Genomic DNA, 22,193 nt, shown 5'->3' with positions numbered 1-22,193 from the left:
GATACCGTAAGGATACAGAGGGAGCCAGCTGCCTGTCTCATGAGCTTCCAAACAAGGCTGAGTCTGGCTGGGGTTCTTCGGGGTTCTTCAGGATTCTCCATGTGGCTCAGACGTGACCTCGGTTGTGTTAGTGTGCCAGAGAGGCGGTGAGGCTGGACAAGATCCATGACCAAGAGAAAGGGTTAAGCATCCCGAGCTCCTGTGGGCGGGCTCGGCAATGAGATCTGAGATCTGAGATCTGAGATCGGCAGCGCTGGGCTCTGCTGGCCAAGCCTGAGCATGAGCATCTCCTAGGATGCGGCGCAGCAAGAGGCTGCAGGGACCCGCGCAAGGTGAACGCGGGGCTGCGGATGCAGCGCTCAGGTGAGGAGCTGACCGAGGGAGGGGGTGATGGCGGGACCCTAGCAGGGGGCACAGCCTGCAGCACCCTTCCAGGGCCTGGGCAGACAGGCATGCACGACGCCCGCCCCCCACTCGGGACACTGCGGGAAGGCGTGGAGCCAGGGAGAGAGGAGCCTGGGGGAGGGGGACGAGGAGGAGGAGGAGGGGGAGGAGGAGGAGGCGGAGGAAGAAGAAGAGCGGTAACCCAAGATGCAGGCTGCCCCTCAGAGGCCTTTGCCCTGCCCCAAGGCCATTCTCTAGTCTCGGTGGTTGGAACTCCCCACCCCTCAAATCTATCTGTCCAACCATGGGACCCCAGTGCTGGGCGAGCTCCTCCTGCCTGGATTGCAGGTGCCCACATCTCTTGCATCGGGGGTGGTAGGCAGATGGCATGTTATTCACTGAAGGCCTAGCTCAGCCATTTCCTCCTCTGCAAAGCTTTCAGAGCTGGCTGCCCGTACTAGATGAGCCCTGTGGATTTGGTTATCTCCAGTATGTACACTCAGCCTGCTGTGCGACCTTCGGCAAGCTGTTCAGCCTCTCTGAATCTTGGTTGCCTCCTCCTCCCCTATACAATGGGTTGGTTACTTGTACCTGTTAGCAGAGGAACCCGAGTAAACAGCTCAACCTTGATCAGCTGCGATCAACCATGTTAGGGGCTCCTGAATTCTCAGCACACCCCAGTCCCAACTCCTGCCTCTTTGTGGGTCTCCAGCCTGGGCCAGAAGCAGAGTCTAGGGCTTGGTAGGTGTTTGAGAGAGATCTAAGGTAGTCTGAATTGTGGTTGGGGATAGACCCAAGAGGTTTGAATCCCCTGAAACTGCCCACAACCTCTGCATGAGTCTGGGGGAGCTCCTAGGGGGGGCGTACCTGGAGTGACTGTTAGCTTCTCCTAGAGTCTGAGCTAGGAACTAACCCTTGTACAGCTGTATCCCAGAGGGGAAAGGAACATAGCCCTGCCCCTGACACAGCAGGAACTCCGCTGACTGGCCACCAAAAGTCCCTCCTGCGACCGTGGCCTACTTAGGGATAGACTGGTGAACAGGGACCTTCAGAGAACATCCACCTGAGCTGAGTATACACAGGGCCTAGTGGTGTGAAATGAGAGGCAGGAGCCCCAGGCCATGGCCAGACAAAAGATAGTATAAAGGGGGACCAATGCCCAGGGGAAGTCAGGCATGGAAGGCTTCCTGGAGGAGGAGTGTCTAGGCCAACATAAGCCACTGTCTTATCTTCTCTGGGCATGTGCAATTGGCTTTATTTATTGATTTATTGATTGATTGATTGAGCCAGAGTCTCACTATGTATCCCTGGCTAGTCTGCAACTTGCTATGTAGACCAGGCTGGCCTCACAGAGATCCACCTGCCTCTGCCTCCCGAGTGCTGGGATTAAAGAGGCCACCACATCCAGCCCCTTTCCCTTTTTAAAATACTACTCAGAGCTAGTCACTCCCAAGCTCCCCATTCCCATGCTGCAATCCACCCCCTGCTGTCCTGATTCCACCTTCTCCCACTGCTTTCTTCTCTGCCAGCAGTCCACTGTGTTCTGATATTTCTTGAGCTCACTGAGCTCATTCCTGCTATAGGGCCTTTTCATGCACTGTTCCTTTTGCCAAATACTTTTCCTTCAGGTCTCCAAATGCATGAATCTCTTATAATTCAGCACAGCTTTATTTGGGGGGGGGGGTTCTTTTTGAGACAGGGTCTCCCTGTAATAATTCAGCACTTTAATGTCACTCCAGAGAGGCCCCTCCAGGTAACTACTGTGCAAACAGACTCTCATCCGTCTATCTCCTGACCCCATTTTATGTTCTTCAAGGCTAAAATTTAACATTCTATTTACTTATTGTGTGTGCACAAGTGCCACGATGCATGTGTGAAGGTCAAAGGACAATCTGTAGGAGTCAGTTCTGTCCTTCCACCATGTGGGTCCTGACCATCTCACTAGCCCTTAAAATTATTGTTCATCTTATCTAGAATGCCAGCTCCATAGAGAGGAGCAGTCTTGTCAATCTTTTTTTAAATTTCATTTTATGTGTGTGTATATTGCCTGCATGTATGTAAGTGCACCTGTGTCATGCAATGCCGGAGGAGGTCAGAAGAGGGTGTCAGATCCTCTGGAACTAGAGTTAAAGATGGTTAGCTGCCATGTGGGTCCTGGGAATTGAACCCAGGACCTCTGCAAGAGCAGCCAGTGCTTTTAACTACTGAGCCATCTCTCTAGCCCATCAATCTTGTTCACTGATTTTTATTATTTTTGAAAATTTTATTTATTTAAAAAACAAAACAAAGCCAGGCGTGGTAGCGTGCACCTTTAGTTCCAGCACTTGGGAGGCAAAGGCAGGTAGAACTCTGTGAGTTCAAGGCCAGCCTGGTCTACATAGCAAGTTCCAGACCAGCTGGGGCCACAGGGAGACCTTGTCTCAAAAAGGCCAAAAATAAAAAAGGAAATCAAACATGCTTTTAAACCCAGTACTTGGGGGGCAGAGGCAGGCAGATCTCCGTGAGATTAAGGCCAACCTAGTCTACATAGCAAGTTCCAGGCCAGCTAGGGCTACAGGGAGACACTGTCTCAATAAAAAAAAAATCTATTTTTATTTTACGTGTATGAATGTTTTACCTGTATGTATATAAGTGTATCCATGTTGTACAATGCCGTGGAGGCCAGAAGAGGGTATCAGATCCCCTGAAACTGAAGTTACAGACAGTTGTTAGCCACCACGTGGATGCTGGGAACTGAATCCAGGTTCTCTACAAGAACAGCCAATACTCTTAACCACTGAACCATCTCTCCGGCCCCTTGTTCACTGTTTTTTTCCCAGGGCCTAGCATGTAGTACATGTTCAGTTTGTTGAACTAATTAAGGAGGCTTAAGGGGAGAAAGCTTTCTGGACATAGGCTAAGGTGAGGGGGCCCTACGACACACTAAGCTCCTGCTGTGGGCCTGGCCCTTGTGTATCTCATTATTTATGTCTTAAAAGGACTCCCTTAAAGAAAACACTGTTGTTAGCTTCATTTTACAGACAAGAGAGCCACATGCCAAGAAGCATGGGAGACTCAATGCCCATATTCAAACTCTGGTCTTTCCTCACAGGAAGGGGCACTCTAAGATCAAAGCTGGACCTTTAAAAATCTGATTTCAGGGAAGTAGCCCAATGGGTAAGGACACTTACTGCCAAGCCTGACCAGATGGCCTCAAACTATGTAGCCCAGGCTGGTATTGAACTCACAGAGAGATCTGCCTGCCTCTGCCTCCCAAGTGCTGGGATTAAAGGCAATGCCTGGCTTGACATTTTTTAAAAAAATATTTTATTTATGGGGGCTGGAGAGATGGCTCAGCGGTTAAGAACACTGACTGTTCTTGCAGAAGACCCGGGTTCAAATCCCAGCACCCACATGGCAGCTAACAGCTGCCCATAACTCCAGCTCGGGGGCTCCGATGGCCTCTTCTCTCCTCTGTTGGCATTGCACAACACGGGTACACTTACCTACATGCAGGCAATACATGCATACACATAAAATAAAATAAAAAATAATAAAATATTAAAAAAATATATTTTATTTATTTTTATTTTATGTATAAGCATGTATTGCCTGCATGTAGGTAAGTGCACCCGTGTTGTGCAATGCCAACAGAGGAGAGAAGAGGCCATCGGAGCCCCCGAGCTGGAGTTATGGGCAGCTGTTAGCTGCCATGTGGGTGCTGGGATTTGAACCCAGGTCTTCTGCAAGAACAACCAGTGTTCTTAACCACTGAGCCATCTCTCCAGCCCTGTGGCTTGACATTTTTTAAAAAGTCTTTTTAAAACCCTGATTTCAGCAAGTGGAGGGAAGGAGAGGGCATTCCACACTGAAGGAACAGAACTGGGTAGTGAGTGGTGGAGATTAGGTGAGTGGCCTGGTGTGGCCATAGCCTTGGAAGGCCAGGAAAAGAGCTTCTAGTCTTTACTAAGAGTAATGGAAGTCATATAAAGTTCTGAAGCTGGGTAAGTGGCATGACCAGAAATGCAGCACTTTTTTTTTTTTTTTGAGGTAGGGTCTCCCTGTAGCCCCAGGTGGCCTGGAACACACTATGTAGACCAGGCTGGCCTTGAACTCACAGAGATCTACCTGCCTTTGCCTCCCAAGTGCTGGGACTAAAGGTGTGCGCCACCACACCTGGTTAGAGATGCAGCTTTTTAAAAAAATAGAGCAGATATATGTCTTCAATGCTTTATTTTTAAATAATTTAGAAACATTTAAAATAATTTTTAAAATATTTTAATTGAATTTTTTAGAATTCCTTTTTTAAAAAACATTTTATTTATTATTTTCATTTTATGTGTATGGGTGTATTACCTGCATGTGAATGCACCCGTGTCATGCAATGCTGTAGAGGTCAGAAGAGGGCTTCGGATTCCCCTGGAACTGGAGTTAAAGACAGTTTGTAACCGCCATGTGGGTGCTGGGAATCAAACCCAGGTCGTCTGCAAGAGCAGTCAGTGCTCTTAACTGCTGCGCCATCTCTCCGTCCCCTCAGAATTTCATACAATGTATTTTGATCATATTTAGACCCCCTTACTATTTATTTGTCTGATTTCATAGACAGACAGACAGACAGACACACACACACACACACACACACACACACACACACACACACAGGCCTATGAAGTCTAATTTGTGTCTGCCAATGCCCTTCAGTGTAGGTCCATCCACTGGAGCCTGGCTAACCTACCCAGAATCACAGCCTTAAAGAAAACTGATTCTCCCTCTCCTGGCAGCTATAATTGCCAACAGTCCCTCAGCCAGGGTTGGGGGTTTTGCCCACTTCCGCACCTCTGTGCTGGGATTTTTGTCTGGCTTGAATATGAGTAGGTCTTGTGCATGCTGCTATCATTGCTGTGAGTTCTAGCTGCCCAGCTTCCTTGTGGTCATCCACCACCACTGGCTCTTACAGTCTTTGGGCCCCTTCTTTCACAATGATCCCTGAGCCTTGGGAGGCAGAGGTTTGATATAGATGTCTTATTCATGGATAAGCACTCTGAAGTCTCTTATTCTCTGCAGGCTGACCAGTTGTGGGTCTCTATGATAATAACCCTCTGCTTTATGAGGATGCTTCTCTGGTGAGAGTTGAGAGATGCATTAATCTAAGGGTATAACAATAAGATATTAGTTGTTGATTTAATACTATGAATATTTAGCAGAATAATAGTATTGGACTTTTTTCTATGGCCTGTGACCTGTCTAACCACAGGTTCCTAGGCCTGATACCAGTGTCAGATTGGGGCTCCATTTTGTGAAGCTGACCTTAAATCCAATCAGAAAGTAGTTGGTTACTCACATAACATTCGTGTCACTATTGCACTAGTGGGTATCTTGCCAAGCTAGTTGTTACTGTAGCCTGCAGGATTCACGGCTGAGCAAGGCTGACGATTGAGGTTCTTTCCGGCAGCATGCATAGCCCCTTCCAGCACTATGAAAGCCAGCCAAAGCTGCTGCTGGAGTTTCTCTCCTTTCCCACCAGCCCCTTGGGGAAGTCATGGGACTCCTCCGTGCTCACATGTCATCTCTCTTTACTTATCTTGTTTCCTCTCTCCTCTTTTGTAGGCTCATCCAGTGAGATCTGGAAGTCCAGGGCTCTATTCCTAGGCATCAGATTAGACCATGGCTCTGAGCACGTGGGGCTGTGTCTGTACTCTCCTGCTGTTGCTGCTGCTGCTGCTCCTGCCGTCCATGGGGACTGGCCCAGCCTTGGGCAGGGGCCTTCCCAGGCCACTAGAGGACTCAGAACTCCACCTGATCCCATCAGAGCCCCAGACCTTTGATCTTTTCTGGGAAAAGCCCAGAAACAAACGTCCCTGGCACCCTAGTGTCCCTCAGGCCTCTACTGAAGGTCCTGAGAAGTCTGCAGACTCTCCACTGGGCCCGGCCCTGCATGGGCCCAAAGTGGCCCCTGGGGCCCAGGGTGAGCACCTCCCAATAACCGATGACCTCCAGCTGGCCCAAGGGCCCAGCTCCCAGGGCTGGACAGGACCTCCTGACTCACAGGAGATTCTAGAAGCACAAGTCCCCCACCCAGTGGAGGCCCCCCACCTCACTTTCATTCCTACAACTCCCAGTCTTCAACTCAGGGTAGCCACAGTTCCCCCAGCCCCACGAGAGCCTGGAGGCATGGTGGGACAACGACCAACTAGAGATGAGGGTTTGAAGGCCAAAATGAAGACTGGCATGCTACAGGCTTTTTCCTGGGACCACCAGAATCCTCCCCATACTCTGGTACCCCAGGCAGGTGTCGTGAGTAGGCCAGCACTGGAGAAGCAGGGTGGGCATGAAGAGGGCTTCCAGGAGGCCATCCAAGGCCCCTTCCTCACCCTGCAGGATCCAGCAGCCCCGGAAGTTGGCTCAGCAACACCAGTTGAAGGGGCATCTCCTCAGGAGCCTGGGCCCCACCTAAACCTGCCATTGGCCAGAAGCCTTCCTCCTGCTGAGGAGATGCCAGCTGAGCCCCCGCAGAAGGCTGGAGTTGGAGAGACCTGGGAAGTCAGCTCCCTGGCTCCCCTGCCCAAGCAGACTGGCATCCCCGGTGGGCAGGACTCCCTAGCACCCCAGCCCACACCTTCTCCAGCCTCAGATGCTCCTGATGGGCCACTGAGACCAGGTAGGAATCACAATGAGGGGGCTGAGTGGGGCTGTGAGGGCCAGTGGTCCAGGGCAACTGGGTGCAACTTTGGAGTACCATTTTCCTTCTTATAACAAATTAGGGTGATGGCACTTCCCTCTGGAGGGACTAGATGTGGGGGATTGCAAGAGGGTCAGGCAAGGCAGTGATTGTTTTTCCATTTCAGCAATAGCAGCAATGAATGGAGCAGATCCTATCTCCCCGCAGCGGGTGAGAGGAGCAGTGGAGGCCCCAGGCACTCCCAAGTCCTTCATCCCTGTTCTTCCAAATGCTGGTCTGGCTACAAATGGAACAGAGAGCCCTGTGGGGGCCCTGCAGCCAGGTGAGGTCATGGCTTGGTGAAGAGTGTAACTAAGACCCTGTGTGAAGTCAAGGGGCTGTGGGGCCAGGGCTGAAGAGAGACAAACACCTACGTAAAGGAACTGGCTAGGTCCTCCTTCAGGCAGCCAAGAATAATAAACTAATGCTCACTGGGGACTCCAGGAGAAATCATTTTCCCTTTTGAGCTAGAATGTTCTCCTGTTCAACATGGACATATCTCCTGCAGTGATTCTCCAACTCTGGCAAATCACTGGTGGAGCTTTTGAAAATGCCAGACTGGAGGTACATATTGAGTTCAAGACAGGTGTGAGGATAGCTTTATGAGACCCTGTCTCAAAAAACACAGAGCTGTCGATGTACCTTAGTGTTAGAATTATTGCTTAACATATGAAAGGCCATAGGTTAAATTCACAGCAACACACACACAGTTTACATGTTTTGTCTTTGTGGGATAGGGGCACTGTGCTAAATACTGTGTGCCCTCATCATGGCCCAAAGACCCTAGCAGGTGCTATTGATCTCTATTTCACAGACTGCATTTTAACTTAACTAACTACACTTTCAAATTTGGAAAAATTAGAAGCACTTTTTGTTTGAGACAGAGTCTGATATAGCCCAGGCTGGCCTAGAACTCACTATATAGCTGAAGATAGTTTTAAACTCCTGACTCCCTTGCTCCACCTCCTGATTATAGGCGTAGGTCAACATACCCAGCTCTCCAAAGCACTATCTAAAGAGCTATTTCGTATTATTATTGCAGATGAAACAGAGGAATGGCCAGGGCGCCCCCAAAGCCATCCTCCAGCACCCCCAGCCCAGGCTCCCTCGACATCACGCCGCGGCCTCATTCGAGTCACTACGCAGAGAGCCCTGGGCCAACCACCCCCTCCAGAGTCCTCAGCCAGCTCCATGGCTCCAGCCCCAGCTTCCAGCCCCCCAGCCAATGCCACTGCACCCCCCCTGCGCTGGGGACCTCTACGGCAGGTGCTGAGTTTTTCCTGGGAGCTCCATGTCTATGGAGTGGGGGCGCTCTTTCTGCTGCCAGCGTTATTGGCACTAGCCACACTGGCAGCCGCCTTGTCGGGACCCCGGTTGGCGCTAGTAGCTGCCGTGCTGGTACTGGTAGCTTCGGGGCTGCGATCTGCCTACATGCTCACGGATCCGTATGGCTCTCAGGCACGGCTGGGCATACGCGCAGGCCTGGTGCTCTACAACCTGCCCTTCCCCTTGCTACTCACTGCGCTGGCCGCCCTGACCCTGCTGGGCCTGGGTGCGAGGCTGCCACAGCCGCTACAGAACCGGTTCCTGCTGGGAGCCATTGGATTGGTGCATGTGGTGGGACTGCTGGCCACAGACCTGTTCAACACCACGAGGCCTGTGCTCAACCTCCTGACCCAAGGCTTATCTTGCGCCTGGGGCGCGTCCGTGGCTCTGGGCACGCTCTGTCTGTGCCGTCGGCGCCTGCTAGAAGGCCCGCGGGGCTGTGATGCCAGCCCGGGCCCACGGCTTCTGGCTGTGGCGGGCTCGCTGGGGCTGCTGGCCAGTGGCTTACAGTTGGCGGCCTCGCTCTGGCTGTACCCGGGGCCAGGCCGGGAGAGCCGCTTCTCCTGGGCCTGGTGGGGAGTGCACTTCTGGCTGCGCCTGCTGGAGCTGACATGGGCGCTTGCCCTGGCACTGGCCGCCGTGGCCGCCACGCGTCCCAGGCCTCCCACGGAGCACGCTTGCTGGGCCAAGCTGTTGCGCCTGGCATGCCCTGCCCCGACCGGCAAGAGCGAGGTGCCAGAGAGGCCCAACAACTGTTACGCGGGGCCCAGTGGCCTGGGCACCGGGAGCTTGGACATCAGCAAGAGCCTCATCCGCAACGCTGCGGAAGGTGGGCAGGCTGCCACGCCGGGTTCTGGGGCCTGGAGCTCGGCTGCCTCGCTGGGTCGCGGTCGCCAAAGGGGTCCGGGGATGTCCCGCAGCAGCGTGGAGCCCGCGCCGTCGCTGAGCGAACTGGACCTGCGGCCCCCGTCGCCCATCAACCTGAGCCGCAGCATCGACGCCGCGCTCTTCCGGGAGCACCTGGTTCGAGACAGCGTGTTCCGCCACTGCGGCCTGCGCGGCCTAGCCTTCCAGCCGCCCGGGGGTGCTCTGCGGTCTCGCCGAGGCAGCCAGCCCGACGCGGAGCTAGAGGGCACGGGCGTCTCGCTCCTCCGCGGACGCTGCCGCTCGCTCAGCGATGTGCGCATGCGCGGCCCGGTCCCGCACCATGTGGCTGACCAGCCTGGCCGGGCCGCAGACGGAGGGGTGTCAGGCAGCTCGCTGGACAGCTTCTCCAGGGGCTCCCTCAAGATCAGCTGGAACCCATGGCGTCACGGGCTGTCGTCCATGGACAGTCTGCCCCTAGATGAACTGCCCAGCACGGTGCAGCTCCTGCCGGCCTCCACCCCAGCCCCAGTCCCTACTCCTGCCCGGGCTGGGGAGCCACAGGGTGAGGTCCAGCAGCGCTGCAAGCCCGGAGACTCTCGAAGTGCCTCCAGTGACACCATTGAGCTCTGAGCTGCCATCCAAAAGAACCTGGACCCTCTCTTCGATGACTGTGCCAAGACAGTTGATCATTTGGAAAAACTGGCCGTCTGGGGCCTCCACCTGACTGCAGCAGCCCCCCTGGGACTGCTGGGCTTGAATTCACCCCACCCATTTCGGTTTTTTAAAAATCTCTATTTTTTTCAGCAGATATTTTGCACAGAGGCCGTGAGTTACACAGGATACAGGGTGGACATGCATGAATTTGAGCATGGGGAATAGGGAACAGTTGCTCCTGACTCCCTAGTGGAGAGACGCACCTCACTTGTCCAGAATGACTGTCCTCTTTGTGCCAAAGAAATAAACCCTATCAATTTGGCTCAAACCGGGAAGTCAAGCCAGGATCCTGTACCCTAATAGAGAAGACAGGGGGCTCCTCCCCACAGAAATTCAAAGAGGCAGGCTGGAGAGCTGGCTCAGTGGTTAAGAGCATCAGCCTCTCTTGCAGAGGACCAGGTTCAGTTCCCAGCACCCACATGGCAGCTAACAACTGTCCATAACTCCACCTCCATGGGCATTGCACGACAAGGGTGCACTTACATACATGCAGGCAGTACACTCATACACTAAAACTAAATTTTTGGGGGGGTGTCTTTTTGAGGCAGGGTCTCCCTGTAGTCCCAGCTGGCCTGGAACTCACTATGTAGACCAAGCTAGCCTTGAACTCACAGAGATCCACCTGCCTCTGCCTCCTGAGTGCTGGGATTAAAGGCATACACCACCACGCCCAGCTAAATTTTTTTCTTTTTTTAAAAAAGAAATTCAAAGAAGGGAACAGGTCTTCCAAAGGAAAGTTGCTCCAGGCTTTCATAGTAACAGCCATGGTTGTCTTCCCGTCTATTCTGTTGTGCAGTCCTCAGCTCTTAGTGGTTACCTCATTTTAATTCCCACATTAAGCCCAAAAGGAAAGTATTCTCATGGCCACTTTAGAAATGAGAAGAGTGAAGTTTGGATGTGAAAGTCATCTGTCTAGGGTCCTGCAAATGACAGTGGTATTCAACCCAGAAAATTCAATTCCCAATCTGGCTCCTCTGTGGGCCTCCAGTCCTCCCTCCATGTCTTCATCATGGCAGCCCTCAGTTTCTGAGCATTTTGGAAAACTTCCCAAGGTGGCAGAGTTGGGGGTGGGTGCAGGGAGTTAAGACTGAAGCTCTTCTAGTTTCCAAGACGTTCTTTTATTTCCTGAGATGAATAAATAAGTCAATGACTGAGAAGGGGGTGAACACAGAACAGGAGCTGGCAGCATGCACCTGGCAGGAGGGCTGTGGTGGCCCTGGGTCCCTATGGGGACCCCTCTCATCCAGAGCAGGGGCCAAAGCTCCCCTGCAACCTCCCTAAGGAGAAACTGTCTTTTGAAATTCACATGATGTGGAGCCTGCCAGTCCCCTAGGTGAGGACCTCATAGCATCAGCTTCAGGGTTTCTTTTTCACCCCAGGGACCATGCCTGCCTGCTTAGGCCTGGGGTCCTGGGCTTCTCAGTAAGGCAAGTAAGAGGGTGTTTACTGCACTCTCAAAGAGAAACCAAGCTGCCCCAGGTGTCGTCAGGAGAGAAAGATGACCTCTGGGGGACAGCCTGGGTAGGAGGAGATCCTGTAGGTGATGTCAAAGATTATCTACCCTTGATGAAGCCCTCCAGCACACGGTCACTGCGTTCTGACAACCAATACCCAGTCATGGCTGCCACAGCCCCAATGAAGATGGCAGTGAACACCAAGTCGCCCTTAGCAGCAAGTGTGGCCAGTGCGCAGATGATGACACCAAAGAACATCTGCTGCAGGACCACGAGCTCATCCTCCGTCATCTCTGAGAAGAAGCCTGCAGACTCTGGAGGAGGTGCAGCTTGTCACTCCTGTTGTCAGACTGGCAGTCCCTGGAACTGCCCACCACTCCCACATGCCTAATCACTGCTGCCAAGTTTGTCCAGCCCACCAGGCACACAGAACCATTCACTGCTCGGAAGGACTTTGCAGGGGCAGCTGAGACATGCCACGATTAGTGGGAAGCAGGCTGGGAATTGAAGGGGCTGCCCATCGCCTTGAGGAGGATGTGTTGGGGGCAGGCCCCATATTACATGTGCCAGCCCAGCTCTGCCAAATCTGAATCCCAGCTGTGGCCCTAAGCAAGCTGCTGTGTGCCTCTCTGTACCTCAGCTTCCACATCCATAAAATGGGGAGAACACCTATGGTGTTGGGTGGTTTCAAGGGATTAAAGGTAATATGCTTAGAATCACATGTGTGTGACCCCAGTAAGAGCTGAGGAAGTGGTCCCTATCATTGTGGTTACTTTTCTCACAGAAACGAGGTCCTGGTCCCACCGGACAGTTGAGAAAACAGGCTTAGGGAAGCAGAGTAATTTGATAACAAATCTGATTCTCTTACTACCTGGGAGGTAAGGCCACCAAAAGCCACTCTGGAGAGCAGACACAGGCTCCAGGTCTCAGTGCAGTCTTGGGGGCTGGGTGACAGTGGAGTGGGGCAAGGATGTCACTGTTGCTGCTGCCTGGAGGAGGGGTATGCCTGCTCTCCCTCTGGACCAGACCAGCCCACCCTCCCCACTTACCTGGGATCTGCTCCTTCACACAGATGCCCTCCACCTGTCTGTAGCCCTCTGCGCAGACACAGCGGTAACCACCCTCTGTGTTTTCACACCGCTCGTTCTCTCCTGGACACACCATCGTCTCACACTCATTCACATCTACAGGGAGGGGAAGTGGTCAGGGTGCTGACTGCCGGGGCCTCCCATGCAGCACCCCAAACTGTATTCACATCCTGACACACCATTGCACCCTTCTTCCCTTGCTTCTCCCGTACTCTAGCCCCTGTTGGGAGAACACTCACCGAGGCACTTGGAGCCCACCTGCTGGTAGCCAGGGCTGCATTTTTTGCAGCGGCCAGGCCCTGCCCCCATACATCCCAGGCAGGCCTTTGCACAATCTGAAAAAGACAGATGAGATGAGGGCTGCCCCTGGGCCCAGGGAGTCAGAGGCAGAAGTTTGGAGGGACAGACATGAAACAGCATCTCCTGTCCCTCTCCTCCATCCCCAGACCCTCCCTGCACAAGTGAACACTGACCTCGGCACTCGTAGGAACCTTCTGTGTTCACACAGAACTGGTCAGCTCCACAGCTGGCTCGCTCTGTACCACACTCATCGATGTCTATAGAGGGTAAGGGTGAGAATGTCAGTCTATGCAGGGAAGCTGAGGCAGGACTGTCAGACATGGACTTGCCTAGGATTATAAATGTAGTACTACGAGACTGTAAGCTGACCACCAACACTGAAGCGAAGGTACAGTAGACTAGTGTGAAAGTTCCTAGAAAGAACTGAGCTTTTGACTGAATTTCCTGAGGAGCCCACCAACTGAGATGTTGTAGATCTGGAGCCTATTCACAGATTATCTAGAGATAACTTTTAACCCCATAAATAGTGAAACACTGCCTACCTTTGTTTCTAAATTAACATTCCTGTGACCAATAAAGTGTATTAACTTAGCAGACCACCAGGTCTCACCAAACAAAAAGCTAATAATGTCATCAGAACCACACCCCCCCCCCAATGTATTTGAAAAGTGTCTTGATTTACGACTTTCCTTTTTTCTGTTACTATAAAGTAATGTAACTGTTACCGCACCGGAACATGGTATTTGGGGTAACCTGAATCTGTGTTCCCGGGCCATGGTCACTCATATTTGGCTCCAGAATAAACTCTCTCTTATTCCCCTTTGAGGTGAGAGTTATGCTTCTGCGTCAACACTAGCATTGCCACAGCTAAGTGGATAGAGTTCTGCCACAGGATGGAGATGCAATCTATGTGTTCCACTTTTAGCCTGGCCATAAAACAATCAGCCTCTTCTCACTTCCTAAGTGCTGGGACAAGCACCAGAGAGGTGACCATGACTCAGCACCATTCAAGTGGCTAACATCTGAGGGGACAGCCATTCAGTAGAGGGAACCTGGGTCTCTCAGTGACTGAAATGCAGAGCTTCGCTGCTAACCTGGACCAATCTCGTCAGGACCATGATATGATAAAGTATCTCTATATTCTTTTCTTTTGTACTTCTGAGACAGGGTCTCATGTAGTCCAGGCCAGCCTGGAACACACTATGTCCCTAAGGATAGCCTTGAACTCCTAATCCTCCTGTATCTACCTCCCAAGTGCTAGAATTACAGGTATGTACCACCATGCCTGGCTTTAAATCTCTGTAATTTTTTTTTTTTTACATTTATCTATTTTGTGTGCATGCCACAGCATGCACTTGGGAGGTCAGAGGACAACTTGCTGGAGTTGGTCTTTGCCTTCTACCATGTGTATCCCAGGGTTCTTGAACTCAGGTCCCCAGGTTTGGCAGCAAGCACCTTTAGCTGCTGAGCCATCTCACTGGCCCTCTGCAGTTCTTTATATCAGAATCTTTGAGGATCTTCCTGTCACAGCAGCTTTGAGTCTCTATCAGTCTATACAGGTAGCTAGGTAGAGACCAGACCAAGTACTGAATCCAGGTTTCCTGACCCCAAGTTCAGTGTTCTTATACCTCTGGCTAATGTAACCCTTCCTCAGTGTTCAAGATTTGGACAAGCCAAAGTGGCACCTCCTATAAGAAGCCACTCCTAATCCTTCTTGGCCCCCAACTGAGCTGAATCTGGACATGCATCTCCCACTGCATACAGGTCAGTCTGCACTGTAAGTGCCTGGCTTCCTACCTTCCCAGCCTGGCTGAGGTCTCCATGAGGATGGGGACTATGCTGGTTCAGGCCAGGCATGTGTATGAATGAAGCCCAGGCCCCCATCCATCTCCCCACTCACCTACACACTTGAGATGATGCAGGGCCCAGCCCTTCTTGCACTGTAAACAGTGGGATTCCTCAGGTCCTGTGCATCGGGCACAGGGGCCAAAACACGCTGGGTGGAAAGCAGGTAGTGTGAGGATGGGCAAGTAGTAGTTATCCCTGCTGTCCCTGCCCCACACACCTTTTGTCTACCTACCCGAACATACCAGATGGCTGCTGTTGCGCTCCGCCTCAAAGTAGCCAAGGCCACACTGGCCACAGGCCTCGCCCCCATAGCCGGCTTGGCAGTCACAGTGCCCGCTGCCCCCTCGAGTCCCTTCCCCTTCACACTGCCCGTAGCCACCACAGGGCCTCTCTGTGCCCCCAGGACATGCTGTGGGTAGACATCAACTCAGTGAGATCTTATATACAATTTTAACATGTAAGACACTATTTTCTGCATGTTGTTAAATATTTTTGAAAAGGAAATTTAAATTTATTTATTTATTTATTTATTTATTTAATTTATTTTGAGACAGGATCTCACTATGTAGCCCTGGCTGACCTGGAACCTGCTATTTAGACTAGGCTGGCCTAAAATGCACAGAGATCTGCCTGCCTGACCCCTAACTACTGAGATACAAGGTATGCACCACAATCCCCAGCAGGAAGAGTAATTTTAATGTTCACATACTTTGCCATAAAACTATATGTAATTTACTTAATAACGTGTTGAGGAACTAGATAATCTTTTCCTTTCATTTTATTTTCATTTTCTTCTTCCTATTATTATTATTATTTTACAGGGTCTCTTTATGGTCTACTTGCTATGTAGATCAGGCTGGCCTTGAACTCGATTCTTTTGAATAAAGAGAGGGGGCAGGGTGGGGGCAACATTTATTTAATACCACATTGCATGTGGCTCAAGCTAGTTTTGTGCCTTTTTTCAGAGCCTGTCCCACTAATTTCCTCATTTCAGTCCTGGGAAACAGGCCAGAGCTGGAGTCCAGACACTATCTGAGTAACCTGCACTCACACAGCCAGGCTGGTCACTGTCTCTTCCCACTCCCAGAGGACTGTGAAAGACTCACGCAGGCAAGAGGGCCCGAAAGTCCCAGAGGGGCAGCAGAGCTTCAGGGAATCTGAGCAGAGCCACTGGAAGAGGTCCGGTGCTTCTTGCTGCCTGAAGCAGGGGTAGGGTGGAAGGGAGAGGATGCTGAAACAGTGCCAGGGCATCCGCCTACTGCCCACCTCTCACTGAATCTGTGATTCAGCCCAGCTTGGGAATATGTCCCAGAAAGCACCAGACAGAGGCCCTTTCCCATTTGGCAGAGGGGTAAACAGGCCCAGGGTGGGAGCCTGGGTCCCACAGCAAGTCCTTGGATCTGGATTTGGAAGGCTCCAAACAAGGACGGCATGTAACCCAACCCATTTCTTGGCCAAATGAAAGCCTTATCACCAGGCTCTGCCTGTAACCCACTCCCAGGGAAGGTTCCTGTGCCACTCACTTGTGAAACCACCAGCTCTCCACCAGCTCCTCACTCAGCTCCAGCAGGCGGTGGCACTCAAAGTCAGACTTGCTGCACACACCCTCCAGCACCTCCACCAGGCGCGTTTCACTAGCAGGATGAGATGGGTGTTAAGAACATACTCCACCCCACCTACCAGCTCCTCAGGTCCCTCTACCCTCCCTCACACTCTGACAATAGCAAAGGAAGGGCCATGGGCATAGAGGAGAGTACTGGCTCTGAGAGTCAGACAGACCTAGGTTCAAAGCTAGATGTGTGAATTGAGCAAATCATCAAACCTCTGGTTTTTCTGGCTTTTTGACTTTACCATCTCTCCAGCCCCTTTTGTTTTATTTGACTGGAACTCTATATAGACCAGGCTGGATCCACCTACCATCTCTCTCAGTTTTGAGTCAGGGTCTCACTAAGTCACCCAGAACTCTCCTGCCTCTACCTCCCTACCACTCCCAATACCATTGTGTCATGCCTAGTGCACTTCTGTTTTCAAATAGAAACAATCACACCCCTGCAGGTGTGTAGTAAGACTCCTCAGTTCCTGCATATGAGCTGAGATACATCCGGGCTGGGCAGATATGACTAAAGGGTAGAGTGAGGACCTGAGTTCCTTATATAGTGCAGCCCCCACCCCAGCCCCTGAAAATATATAATCTCCTAAGTATTGGCAAGGAAGTGGAGAAACTGGAACCCTTCTGCAATGCAAGTGGGGATACAAGATGGTACAATCACTTTCCACAGTTTCTCAGTAAGTTAAACATGGAACCCCCATGACTCAGCAGTTCCACTCCTGGGCATATACCCAAAAGAATGAAAAACAGGTATTCAAATAAAACCTTGTACACAAATTCATACTCAAGCTTCATAAATGGGCAAAAAGTAGAAAACAACCTGTCCATCAATGATGAAAGAAAAATGCAGTATATTCATTCAGTGGGATATTATTCAGTCATAATAAAGCAATAAAGTAAGCTGGGCATGGTGACATATGTCTTTAATCCCAGCACTCAGGAGGCAGAGGCAGGCGGATCTCTGTGAGTTCAAGGCCAGCCTGGTCTACAGAGTGAGTTCCAGGCTAGCTCAGGCTACAGGGAGACCCTTGTCTCAAAAAGTTAAAAAAAAAAAAAAGGAAGAAAGCAATGTACCACAAGTTTCATGAGCCATGAAAACATGCTAAATGAAAGAAGCCAGACAAAAAAGGTCATATACTGTAGGATGTCAAAGGGATCAGGACAGTTGTCTGTTTGATTAGAGTAGATTAGTGGCTGCCATGAGCTTGCCAGAAAGGAAGAATGAGCAGCAGCTGCTCAATGAGTACGAGATTTTTTTTGGGGGGGGGGGGGTTAATAAATGTTATAGAGCAGAATTTGGTGCACATACCTATAATCTCAGCACTCTGGAGGCTAAGGCAGGAGGATCACAGAGTTAGAGGCAGTCTAGACTATATAGAGAGAATTTGTCACAACAAAACCAAAACAAAAAAAGTTCTGGAACTAGATAGTGGTTGTACAGTACTGGAAATGTGTGAAATGTCCCTAGTGGTGATTGACTGATTCCTCCCTCCCTCCCTCCTTCCCCTCCTTCTTTCCTAGTACTGGAGATTGAACCCAGGGCCTGACACATGGAACTACTTCACCACTGGCTAACCTCACAGCTCACCTACCTACCTACCTTCCTTCCCTACCCCACCCCTCACTTCTCTGACAGGGTCTCACGTAGCCCAGACTGGCCTTAAACTCACTACGTAGTAGAGTTTGGCCTTGACCTCCTGCTTCAACCTCCCAAGTGCTAGAACTACAGGTATGCACCACTAGGCTTACAACCCGGTTTTATTAGGTGCTAGGGATGGAACCCAGGGCACTGTGAATGCTAAGCAAGCACTGTACCAACTCCACTAGCTATATCCTCAGCATAGCAAAATTTTGTGTATGTATATTACAATTTTAAAAATTAAAATATAAACCACGTGTGATAGCTCATACCTGTTATCCCAACACTTCGGAGGCAGAAGCACAAAGATCAGGAATTCAAGATCATCTTTAGCTATATAGCAAATTTGAGGACAGCCTGGCCTACAGGAGACCCTATCTAAAAGAAATAAATAACAAATATGTGGGGCTGGAAAGATGGCTCAGTGGTTAAGAACACTTGCTGTTCTTCCAGAAGACCCAGGTTTGATTCCCAGCACCTACATGGCAGCTAACAACCACCTGTAACTCCAGTTCCAGGGGATCCAATGCACTCTTCTGACCTCCGCAGTTTTTGCATGACACAGCTGCAGTTACATACATGCAGGCAATACACTCATACACATAAAATAAAAATAAAATATTAAAAGCCAGGTATGGCAGGGGGGTCTGTCACCCCAGCACTTGTGGGGGCGGGTGTCAAAGACTGGAGATCTCAGTCTCCAGTTTAGCTGAATAGCCAAATCAGTGAGCTCCAGGTTCAGTAAGAGAGCTTGTCTCAAAAAATAAGGTGGAAAGTGACTGAAGAAGACACTTGAAGTCAACCTCTGGCCTCCACCCACACTGTGCACACACAGCCAGTACACTGTGTACCAGCACAGATATACACACAAACACAGATACACACAAATAAATAAAATAAATATAGATAAACAGGATGCATTGTATTACATATTTAAGGGGTCCGACAGAGGCTGGCATACAAATTTAAATAAAACAAGGAGAAAGAGAATGGGAGGAGAAAGGAAAGACAGAAGAAAGGAAAAAGAAAGGGAGGGAAGAATGGAAAAAGGAAGGAACTAGGAGCCACTGAGATAGATCAAGGGATAAAAGCACTTGACACCAAGGCTGAGGACCCGAGTTCAATCCCTAGGACCCACATGGTGGAAAGAAAGAACTGATTTCCAAAAGTTGTCTTCTGACCTCCACATGCGTACTAAGGCACCACCATACCCTACCCCACCACACAATGTTGAATATATTAAAGAGGAAAAAGAAACCAGGAGCCATTATAAAGTGAGGAGTATTCTTGGGGCTATCTCATGCCTAAATGAGGAAACAGGGAGAGGAGAGTGACCAGCGTTACCCTTTTCTTTCTAGTGGGCACTCGAATTTATCCCTTACCTCAATCCCATGAAACAGGTGAAGAAACTGGAGCTCTGGGAAGTAGTGTTACCAAGGTTAAACAGAGTAAGAACTGACTACCAGGTCTGTCTAATCCAAGTCTTTGCTGCCCCGTCTCAATGTGACTCTGAAGAGCTACAGGCCCCCGGGCTCAGGCCTCAGCTTTGCAGGCACTCTCACATCTTCCTGTGCTTTCAATACTGGCTATAAGGTGACAACCCTAAAAGTCTGTTTCCAGTTCCCACTTCTCCCTTGAGCTACAGAATTGAATGGAGGCTACTTGGGTGTCTAGTGAATATCTCACCCTAGTATATGCAGTGCCTGACTCCACCCTATCCTAACCCTTCTCTGCAGTTGTATTTTCTCAGAAGACAGTTGGGTGATTCACCCAGTTGCACCAGTGTTTTTTCTTTTTTTTCATACCCCAAACAGAAGTCATTATGTCAACTGATTACCTCCAAAATATGCCTGGAATCCAACGTGTTTTCACCATTTCTGCCCTGGATACCCTGCTAGTTCATGTTGCCTTCATACCTAGACTGTGCATGAGTCCCTGAACTGGCTTCCCCACTCCCTCCATGCTGCCCTGGCTCCCTGAAGTTTTTAAAAGCAGTGTAAATGGAAAAACTTCAAAACACACACACAAACAGAATAGAGAAAAAGTAGTATGAGGAATCTCTTCAATGAGACTATCACTTACTTGCTCAAAACCTTCCAGTTGGAGCTAGAGAGATAGCTCATCACTGTAGAGCACTGGCTGCTTTTGTAGAGGACCCAGGTTCAGTCCCAGCACCCACAAGGTAGCTCACAACTGCCCATGACCCCAGTTCCAGGGCATCAGATGCCCTCTTCTGGTCTCCGTGGGCATCAGACACACTGGGTACACACGTGGTACACACACACACACACACACACAGGCAAAACATTCATGTGTAAAATAAATCTTAAAAAAAAACACCCCAAACTCAAACCTTCCAGTTGCTTCCCATCACATTCAGGACAAAATCTAAACCTATTTCTGTAGCCTTTTGCTCATTCCATTTCAGTCACTTTAAAAAAGATTTATATTGGGCCAGGTGTGGTGGCACATGCCTTTAATCCCAGCACTCAGGAGGCAGAGACAGGTGGATCTCTGTGAGTTCAAGGCCAGCCTGGTCTACATAGTGAGTTCCAGGACAGCTGGGGCTATAGGGAGACCCTGTCTCAAAAAGACCGAAAAAAAAAAAAAAAAAGATTTAGATTAGTTTTAATTATATGCACGTGTCTGTATGTGGGTATGGGCACATGAGCACAGATGCCCATGGAGGCCAGAGAGGGTGTCGGATCTCCTGGAGCTGGAGTTACAAGCAGTTGTGAGCAACCCAATATGGGTGCTTGGAATTGAACTCAGGTACTCTGCAAGAGCACTATGCTCTCTTAACTGCTGAGCCATTTCCTGAGTCCCAACTCCAGCCACTTTTGAAAGAAACGCAAGATGAACCCCACACTGTACAGATCTCTTCCAGGCTGTCAGGAAGCTTGCTGCTTCACATTGGGTGTCTATCCAAATGGCCCACTTAAAACATCTTGCATCCCATCCGTCTGTGGTCTACCTGAGTTCCTATTCTTCACCTGTATGTGTATAATCTATTCACTGCTTGTCTCCTCTAAAACGAAATGAAGACAGGGCTTTGCTTTCTTATTTACTGCTGTACTGCAAATGCTCAATGACACTGTGGAATGAATAAATGCCCCCCAAGCGCTCCTACCCCAGCCACAACCAGTCAACAGAGACTGAGATGTGGGGCACTCCCCTAGCTCCCACCATCCTCTTACCTATCTTTATATTTAGACAGCTTCTCTTCCTCCCAGGCAGTATTCCCACCTCCAAAGTTGTCCCGGATGGTTCTCTCCAGGCCCTGGATATAGAGAAAATTAGCACTCTAGCACGTCACTATTTTATTGAAGTGGAAACGTAAGGACAGAGAAGTAACTTGCCCAAAGTCATATAGTAAAGCAACCAAGATTGGGACTGGAGTCCACGCAGATCCGGAGAGAGTTCCCTGCCATCCACTCTCACAAGTAGCTGGACCCCTCCCTCGCGGCTGCTAGTGCACCCACCTTGTTGAAGCTGTCCACCAGTGCCCGGCAGGTATGACATGGATGAGGCTCAGCGGGCGGAGAAGAATGGGGAGGAGGAGAAGGCTGGAGGCAGGCAGGCCTCGGAAAGCTCATAAACAGGCTAAGGCCCCAGAACAGAGCTAGGACCAGGCCCCGCGGAGGCTGTGGGGCCATCTTTTCCCAGGTTGGGGACCTGCAGATACAGGGCATTGGGGAGGGTTCACTGGAGGAGCCAGGCTCCAGGTGGGAAAGCAAAGGGTCAGTTCTGAGGTCCCGGGGCCTTCACAGCCCAAGCCTAAGTAATTACAAAACAGGACAAACTGGGGTACTGGAGGTACGGAAGGTTGGGTGGGGAAAGGAATCTAATCTGCAATTCCAGGGGAAAGATGTTATCCCTGTTACCGTAGGGGAGGTGACCTGGATCGCTGGCGAGGGGCAGGAGTCAGCCCATTGTTTTAGGGTTACAGTGAGTTACTGGGGGTCAGATCTGTAGGATTAAAAAGAAGGGGTCAGATCCCAAATATTCGGAGAGGAGGCCGGATGGGCGGTCTTGGGGAAGAGCCCGGATCCGGATATGAAGGGAAGGGGTCAAGTTCAGGGTCTAGCTGGGAGACCAAGGCTCCGCCTAGAACCGGCAGGGAGGATCCAGACCCGCCTAGAAAGCCCAGGAGGAAAAAAGCCACCTCCCCGCCCCGGAGCCGAGAGTCCCTGCGCGAAAGGTACACCCTTTCCCACCGCCGCAGTCAGGAGGGCGGGGCCCACCTCCCAGCCAATGATAGCTGGCC

The 22,193-nt window shown here is 50.7% G+C and overlaps 2 protein-coding genes across 7 annotated transcripts; one reads left to right on the top strand and one right to left on the bottom strand.

Annotated features, from left to right (window-relative positions):
- Nucleotides 1-277: 277 nt before the first annotated feature.
- Nucleotides 278-10,395, top strand: Prrt3 (proline rich transmembrane protein 3). Its single transcript, XM_008854863.3, has 4 exons — nt 278-363; nt 5,971-7,021; nt 7,209-7,364; nt 8,124-10,395. The coding sequence occupies exons 2-4, from the start codon at nt 6,028-6,030 to the stop codon at nt 9,902-9,904; spliced, it is 2,931 nt and encodes a 976-aa protein (XP_008853085.1). The 5' UTR covers nt 278-363; nt 5,971-6,027; the 3' UTR covers nt 9,905-10,395.
- Nucleotides 10,396-10,633: 238 nt separating this feature from the next.
- Nucleotides 10,634-22,167, bottom strand: Creld1 (cysteine rich with EGF like domains 1). 6 transcript variants are annotated; one of them, XM_029557045.1, is made up of 11 exons: nt 22,092-22,166; nt 21,409-21,601; nt 21,124-21,206; nt 16,202-16,312; nt 15,785-15,876; nt 14,911-15,087; nt 14,731-14,826; nt 13,004-13,087; nt 12,770-12,865; nt 12,492-12,626; nt 10,634-11,113 (listed from the first exon to the last, which is right to left on the bottom strand). In XM_029557045.1, the coding sequence occupies exons 2-11, from the start codon at nt 21,580-21,582 to the stop codon at nt 11,070-11,072; spliced, it is 1,092 nt and encodes a 363-aa protein (XP_029412905.1). In that variant the 5' UTR covers nt 21,583-21,601; nt 22,092-22,166; the 3' UTR covers nt 10,634-11,069. The 6 variants fall into 6 exon arrangements, with proteins under 6 accessions (XP_029412905.1, XP_029412902.1, XP_008853084.1 ...); XM_029557042.1 differs by having other exon boundaries at nt 11,088-11,756; nt 22,092-22,162; XM_008854862.3 differs by having other exon boundaries at nt 11,088-11,756; nt 21,811-22,138.
- Between the last annotated feature and the right edge of the window lie 26 nt (nt 22,168-22,193).

The sequence above is a fragment of the Nannospalax galili genome, unplaced genomic scaffold (genome assembly GCF_000622305.1).
Source record: "Nannospalax galili isolate Female #2095 unplaced genomic scaffold, S.galili_v1.0 scaffold406, whole genome shotgun sequence".
In the NCBI taxonomy this organism is placed as follows: Eukaryota; Metazoa; Chordata; class Mammalia; order Rodentia; family Spalacidae; genus Nannospalax; species Nannospalax galili.
Note: the sequence above shows the minus strand (reverse complement) of the source record. Positions and strands in the feature narration are given on the sequence as shown.